Source organism: Dasypus novemcinctus, chromosome 7 (assembly GCF_030445035.2).
Source record: "Dasypus novemcinctus isolate mDasNov1 chromosome 7, mDasNov1.1.hap2, whole genome shotgun sequence".
Classification (NCBI taxonomy): domain Eukaryota; kingdom Metazoa; phylum Chordata; class Mammalia; order Cingulata; family Dasypodidae; genus Dasypus; species Dasypus novemcinctus.
In genome coordinates, this window is record NC_080679.1 from 19,036,078 (window position 1) to 19,044,003 (window position 7,926).

Here is a 7,926-nt window from a genome sequence, read left to right on the forward strand (position 1 = left end):
AAGCATTAGGCCCTGGTATCGATATTGGCAATTCAAATAAAACATGATTCTTGCCCTCAAGGTGCTGACAGTCTGGAAGGAGAAAGCTTCAAGTAGAACAAAAATTTCACATGAAATAAAATGGGAACTCCCAGGAAGGAGAGGGGGAGGGGAACTTTGAAAGCCCACTGAGAAGAAAGGAGAGGAGTGAAAGTGTTCTGGAGGAAATGATGTCTAAGAGAGATGAGCAGTGCTGGATAATGCCGTATATGTAGGTTGACATCCAAACTATGAGAAACATTTCACTTCAGTACACTTAACCAGACATTTGTAATGAGGAAAAAAAACTAGAACAAATGATCATAATATGTACTATTCAATATATATATATAAGTATTTTTATCGTGGCCTAGTAAAGATTTTATTTGAATTACGTTTCAGTGTAGAAGGTATACTTTGTCAGTGTTGGCCCTGAGAATGAGTACCCGTTAGCTAGTGAAGGGTAGAGAACATGCCAGACCAAAGTGGCTGGGGTCAAAACCAACAGGTATAAGAGAGCACCGCACATAGGAGAGAAATGCAAATAGGATGAAAAGGTAAAGAAACCTCGGGACATTCAGGGGAATCCTTGAGTCTTCACTTACCATCAACCATTAAATTGTCTTATGTGGCTCCATGCAGCGAGCCACTTGTTCCCCTATGTGAAGAAGAGAATACAGGTTATAAGCCAGTCAAGCACAGAACTGAATCCTATTGAAGTGGCAATTGATGAGATGTCCAAGAAAGTTTCTGAGCTTAACCAACTTTGCACAATGGAAGAGGTGGACATGATCAGACTACAGCTCAAACTCCAAGGAAGTGTCAGCGTGAAGGTGAGCATTGCCTAGACCTGAGATGCAAATGGCCAGTAAAACTTGATATAAAATGCCCCTGGACTTTCTTTTCTCCAAAGGGTAGAGGAAACATTTCTGTTTCTACCAGCCAATATCTTTATCTGGGTCTTTAAAAATCTGTTTAGTTGTAAATGCATGTTGATGGTGGCAAACACCTGTGATATGCCTTTCTTAAGTTTAACTGAAATAAAATTTGTCAACCCTCCCATCCCATCTTCTCTGGATAAACTATGTCCTGTATTCCAATGAATGAATAAGTGGGCACTTTTATACATATCCTATCCCTAAGAACCTTACGAAATTGTTCAAAAACAAAATCCATAAAACTGTTTACTCTGTCATAAAATGCGAACCATTTGTCAGAGTCTTGACAGAAAGTAGACGGCACCCGCACAGTGGATGATTGAGGAGAATGTAATAAGTAAACTATTTGCAAAAGTGCAAGCAGCCTTTATGAAAATCAATAGGGACGGTGCAGGGATTAGCAGCCCTGGTAGCTAGCATCATGCCTAGACCCGAGAGCGCCACCTGGTGGCAGCAGGCATGGCCTTAGCTAGCGGGAGGCACTGAGGAAGTCCTGGGCCAAGCCCCCCACCCTGCGCTGGGAACTGGGTGAGGCAAGTAAGGCATTCACCTTGGTCGCAGAATTTAAGGGAATAGCAAGATATTTGGTAATCGGAATAAGTAGTATTTTTTTTTCAGAATAAGTAATATTTTAATGCAATTTTTAAAAAATCAAAGTTAATGTAAAAATTCCATGATGACCAAAGTATTGGCAATATAAATTGATATAAGTCTGTTCCTGTGCCCTGCCAAGCTGTATTGGAGCCTGAAGCAAAAGGAAAAAGAAATCAGTCATTCTACTGATACTGACCTGGCTCTCCTCTTGCCTGCCCCACCCCTTGTCCTCCATTTGGCTGGCCCCATCAAAAGCCAGAGGCAAAGGAGCAGTTGTTACAATCCATAAAGGACAGCTTCTCTGAGTGCAGACCTGACAGGAGAGTGGTCTGGAGGAGCAAAGGAAAACACCTGTTGCATCTGCTGCATCCTACCATACTGGCACTACCCAGTGGCCACAAGCATTAGAAGACTGCTGAAATGCACTTTTAACTGCCTTGCTCATTTCCTTATTTCTTCCAAGCCCTCCAGCCACATTAAATGGGTGTTTACAGTAAGTGATATGGACTCTCCACTAGGGTGAGCCGATGCGTGTGTGTGAGCAGAAAGAGAACTTGGCACCGCGCGTTCATTCAGCAAATCTTATAAATGCCTCCCTGGGCAGGAAGCTAAGCCAGACTGCCAAGTGGAATACAGTAAAACAGTGATTCCTAGGATGGTACACATACCACTGCCACTGCCAAATGTCTTTTATTTATAGCGTATGTTTATTTTAATGGTAATAGAAAAAAGAAAATAACTAGCATGTCAAACATTTGATTTCACACATACTAAATTTAAGTAAGTGTATTTAAGTAAATAAAAGTGAGTCTCTTTTCCCAAGATATTAAGAACAGAACAGTACAAACAGTATGTGGTTATAGCATAAATGTGACATGGTGGGCAAGTGCCTGAAGTTTGGGAAGGACAGCATTGAAGTATGCAGGTCAGATGCCCCCTTTAGCTGCTCGTTGACTCAGTGGTGGACAGCAGCTAAGCGAGGCAGACAAATCAGCAGGCTACAAGGCGATGTGAGACAAGTGGGCTGCCATACGTTTAGTGTAAGCAGTTGCTCATTTTTCCAGCTGTGTGGCCAGTGAAGTCTCCACACATAAGGTGGGATCACCCTAGATAATCCTCTTCTCCCCCATAGGTTAATGCTGGGCCAATGGCCTACGCACGAGCTTTTCTTGAAGAAACCAATGCAAAGAAGTACCCTGACAACCAAGTAAAGCTCTTGAAGGAAATCTTCAGGTAAGCTTTTCTTGGTTGGAATATTCTTCCTTGAGCTCCTTCAGACAGGGAGTCACGAATTCCCCAGGAAGCCACCAAACCAACCCACTTCAAGGTGGTAGACTATGGGTCAGCAGCCCAGCTTTGAGTGGCCTACTTTCTATGGCTGGTTTTTAATTTGCTTCTTGCTGTCAAAAAGGCAATTTGCAGATGCATGTGGGCAGGCCCTGGATGTGAATGAGCGCCTGATCAAGGAGGATCAGCTGGAGTATCAGGAGGAGCTGAGGTCCCATTATAAGGACATGCTCAGCGAACTCTCCACCATCATGAACGAGCAGGTGAGGCTTTCCTTGGTGTGGCCGGAACTGTCAATGGATAGAAAGTCCATTTTGCCCTCTATGCCAGAAGGTCCAGAAAGTATCTTTTTGTGTCTGAAGTCCCTGTACCTTCAGTGAACACCATGTAGATGAATCGTTGTCTTCTAACAACACTCCTTGCCTCAAAACAGAGATCAGGTTGGGAAAAGTTAAAATTTCAAAAGTGGATGGGAACTCAGATGCTTTCTGCATTTTTCAAAGGTGTTTATTCAAGCCATATGAGCTGTTGGTTTTCTAGAACAGATGGGTCCTACTGGACCCCAAGGAACAGTGGGTGACATTCCCACTAGGGTTTGCTGCCACCCCCATCATCTCCGCTTAGGGCCTCACAACCCTAGGCTATGATGTAGAACATTCTTCCTTCCATCAGTGAGTTTCACGGTTCTGGTTCTAGGGGTCAGGAAGAACAGCAGGACAGGAGGCATGGCCTTTGACCTTCAAGACTGCCTCTAAAGGCTGGGTCTCCTAAAGATGTGCCGACCTGGGATAAAACTCCACCTCCCACCTCACAATCAAGCCATGATTTCTAGCACGTATCTGTAGGACTATGCACAAAATGTGGGTGTTCAATCATTGCAGTGCTTTAGAAGATGCTGAGAATCAGGTGGTCATGACCAAGTGCTGCTTCTTGGTTCTGTTTCCCATCATTCATCAGCCCCTCACACTCTACCTGGAAATGTCATCACTCCTGGTCCCCTCCAGGAGTTAGATGTGTTCTTGACAGAATGATTGAAGTGGAGAATTTGAACGGATCTCCTAACACTGCCTCACACATGGTAGCCACTCGTTACATATTAGTTCCCCTTCCTGCCCTTAAATAGCTAATGCTAGTAACACTCTCCCCAAAACATGGAATGTGTTATATGGATCTTTTACTTTGCATTTAATTGCATCTTCCCTAATAAGTTTCTTTTTTCCATATCCTCGCCCTCCCCATAGAGTAGCTAGTCTCCAAAGTGGCTAAAAAGAAAAGTATATGATAGGCTTATGTCTGAGAGAATTGTTCCCCCCATGAATAGGATTCCTAGTGGAGAAAGTCTAGGACTGAGTCTTGATGAGTGATGGAAATTAAACACTCAGGAGAGATGCCTGATACCCAGGGGAAATCCTCAATTTAGGAATGAGGCAAAAAGAATAAAGGCTCTGAGAGTTGGGGAAGGTGGTGGAGTAATGCTTGTCTCCAACTGGATCGTGCCTGACATTGAAATTTCCTGCAAAAATGCTTTTCTCTTCTTTTCCTGGCAGCTCTGTCGAGGTCCATGTTTATACAGCTTCTGCTCCTCTGTGTCTAGTATTTCCCTCAGTACTGTAAGCAAAAGTGGTATGTTTTTCTTTCCTTATGTCTACTCTGTCCTTTGTGGCCTTACGTTTTTACCTGCCCCTTCCTAGCTGTTCTTTTTTTTTTTTCCAGAATCCCCCACAGTAGAGTCTTTAACTTTTTATTCAATTAAAAGAGCTCTTTCCATTTCAGGGTAGGTCAATATGAAAAAGAACCTACTGATGAAAGCTGAAGTTAACAACTTAGCTTTTAAAACAAAATTCATGCTCCACTGACTTCTAAAATGTATTTGAGCTCATTTGTGCCCAAGCAAAGATACATTATACCCCAAAGTGCTAAAACAAAAAGTCAAAGACAAAAATCAGTCAGTTAAGGGGAGAGAATAATCATTTCTATCGCGCAAAAAAAAAGAAAAACAACCTTTACTAAGAAGCAAAATTTGGCTTGATGCTTCCTTGAGAGAAAAAAAGACACTGATGAATTATACCATTCTTGTTGTTTGCTAGTAGGTAATACCTGTCTGCAGGAAAGGTCAACTTTCTCCTCGTCCTAAGGATCAATGAGCATTTGTCACATAGGTCTCGGTATATAGGTCAGTGACCACAGCATTCATGTCTTCTAAAGAAGTTTTCCTTAAAACTGGTTTGTTTGTTTTTTTCAATTTTATGGCCTTTCCATATCTCTACTTTAGATTAAAATGAGAGCAAAATATTGACTTATAACTTTGTAAAGGAAATTCTAGAGAAGTAACTGTTTAATAGATAATTATAACTTATGATGATAAATTATCAACAAAACTATAAATTATCTACAACAGAACAAGCTATTTTTATGACAACCATTGTTAAGTGTTTCTGACAATTTCCCAAAGTCAGAAGGAACTAGCAAAAAAGTCTAAAAAGTCCAATGTTAAAAAGCTGGTATTTATCTCAGCTCAAATTTATTACAAACAATTTTGCTTGCTTGTTTTATTTTTTTTAATGCAAAGGCATCTGACCATAATATTTGCATCTATTTTGACTCAGTCATCAATGGATAAGAATTCTAGTGGAGGGAAGGGTAGTAAAATTTTAGCATAAATCCTGTAATGCATGAATACCGTCACACGCTTAGGTAATCATGCAAATATTCTGGAAACAGGTGCAAATATAATTACAGTGAAGCCATCAGTTCTACCATTGAACTTTTAAAAATAGAAATAGAAACATGGAATTAATTAAGCGGTTCACTCCAAGAGCATCCAGAAAAGTCTTAGCTGAAAGAATATGCTGAAACCATCTCTCTAATGAAAGAAATGTCATTATAAGGAAAGACAGGGAACAGGACAAAATAGATGTGAGTGTGTAAAATGGAGCTGGGGGGATGAAGCAGTTTGAGTTGTCACAGTGATAGGCAAGCAAGGATTACTTTTATAGGCAGCCAGAACACCACGATATTTTATAAATAGCCAAAAACAAAAAACAACCATAAAAGCTTCCTTTGATTAAGTCCGGAGTAATGTATAAACGTATTTGAGTAAAATATAAGATGGTCACTTGGAGTCGGTTTTAACATTTAACGAGAATGACAGCATAGTAAGCCAGATGTGGTCATTGGTATCAAATGCACAGTTCAGAGAAATAAAGACCTGCTCTGCTTTAGTGCTAACCTGGTGAGATGCAAAGACCAAAGGCAAATTGCTCTTAAGAATTTCAGATGCTCTTGGGGCACATTATTAGCTGACTTATTTATGCAGAGCCTTGTGACATGGAAGATAAAGAGAACTTTATTTTTTAAGATGCTCTGACACAGGTCATAACATGGCATAGTAATGTGTGAAGTTATTGGGAAAATCTTCATAGCCAGAAATTTCAAATATTCATAAAATTTCTCCTGTACAGAGAAACAGTTTAGAGTTGCCTGGGGATTTTGTCGTTCTTATTGCCTTTGCATATCATTGTATAAATAGATGTGTTAGGAAGGTATTTAAGCATATTAACATTATTTTCCAAAGTAAAATCAGGTCAAGATACATTTTTCTTCATATTTCCAGACTTGTTCAAAAAATGGAGCTTCAAATGTTTTCTTTTGCAAGTTTGACAATATGAACTGTAAACTCTTAGAATAGTATAAAATTACATAGAATTACTCAGATACATTCGTAAGGTTTACTCAAACATGTCTGCTTTTACACCTGATCGTTGAAAAGCATTGAAAAGCTACCTTAAATCTTTCAAAGCGACCTTAAATCTTTCAAAATTTAGCTAGCACACGGGCTTGGGAAAATATTCTTCAGACCCACGTTGATAAGTATATTTTGAAAATTGGCATTTCCCAATGGGCGGGGGTGCAAGGGTGGGGTCATTTGGAGGGGGGTGTGGGGAGACTGTAAAAATCACTGGTCTGGGTTTAATTTTGTGACTAGGGATATTAACATGAACCTCTCTATTGTCATTTTCTTTTGTTTTGTTTCGTCCTGTTTTAAGATTATGTGCACGGACGACCCACCAAAGCGCGGAGCGGAGCGAACCTCCACGCGGGTAATTAGCAAAGCCACCCCGGGCGTGCCTGCGGTTTCCCTCTCGTCCAGTGCTGAAGCTTGAGGGAAGGACAGTCTGCAGCATCAGACAGACCCGTGCGAGAACTTTCTGAATTTGCAGCTAATCTCGGGGAAGAGAACGGATAGATTTAATTTATTTGACATTTTTATGGTGTTAATATTTTTTTTTTTACCTCGCTAGCCTGCCTCTGGATTTGCACATTTCCTATGACATTTTCTTTGAGCAGTGTTGATCAAGCCAAGCTGAATATTTGCCATGAAATTCCAATGAATGTGTAGCTCAAAAGCAAACCCTAAGTTTGTTGTCAATTATAATATGTTCAATTCCAAGTCCTAGTATACATATTTTAAAGGTCAAGGTGAATGTTTTTGTAACATTGAAGCATATTTCAAATGTAAATAGAAAATTGTAAAATATATGATTTTTACCAAGTTTAAAAGAACGTTTTTAGTTAATACTTACGATGGTACTAAAATTATATGAATAACAATTCAGATAGAATTATATAAATATTTGTGTATGTGTACAAAAGTGTTGATAAATCCTAATCTTTAAAGTTTGTGGAGTTCCTTTATTTGTAATATATGTGCTCTTAAAAGCAATGGGATATGAAATTATGGAAGTATTTTGTTGTTGTTAATAGAAATAAAAATACAGTTTCTTTGCATTTGGTTTTCTCTTGAAGAGTGGGGTGAGTTCCTACTGAAAGTGTTTCATTGGGCATCTGTTGAATACAATCCTATATCCAATATTTATGATGCTTTCTTGCTGAGAAATCAGGAAAAGGACTTAAACCTCAGCTGGGATGTTCCCTCAAAGAGCAATTAGACAGGCCAATGGATTCCAAATCTTGGAGATATTAAAGATAATTTAGGAAAGACGTACTCAATAGGAATCTTGAGGTGGTGGTCCTTATTAGGTCTTCCACAGGTATTCCAGACTCTTGGTGGGATTGCACTCTCCTGCCT

At 39.9% G+C, this 7,926-nt stretch overlaps 1 protein-coding gene across 13 annotated transcripts in view; it reads left to right on the plus strand.

The window, feature by feature from the left end:
- DOCK10 (dedicator of cytokinesis 10) overlaps positions 1-7,625 on the plus strand; it is a 281,603-nt gene extending 273,978 nt beyond the window's left edge. For 7 of the 13 annotated variants that reach the window (XM_058300030.2, XM_058300034.1, XM_058300028.1 and 4 more), the window contains 4 exons: positions 661-851; positions 2,683-2,783; positions 2,962-3,100; positions 6,884-7,625. In XM_058300030.2, the coding sequence (XP_058156013.1) occupies positions 661-851; positions 2,683-2,783; positions 2,962-3,100; positions 6,884-7,000 (548 nt within the window). In that variant the 3' untranslated portion in view covers positions 7,001-7,625. Of the gene's footprint in view, positions 1-660; positions 852-2,682; positions 2,784-2,961; positions 3,101-4,384; positions 4,461-6,883 lie in introns of all 13 variants that reach the window. The other 6 variants (XM_071216098.1, XM_058300032.1, XM_058300027.1 and 3 more) reach the window with 1 other exon arrangement.
- Positions 7,626-7,926: the final 301 nt, after the last annotated feature.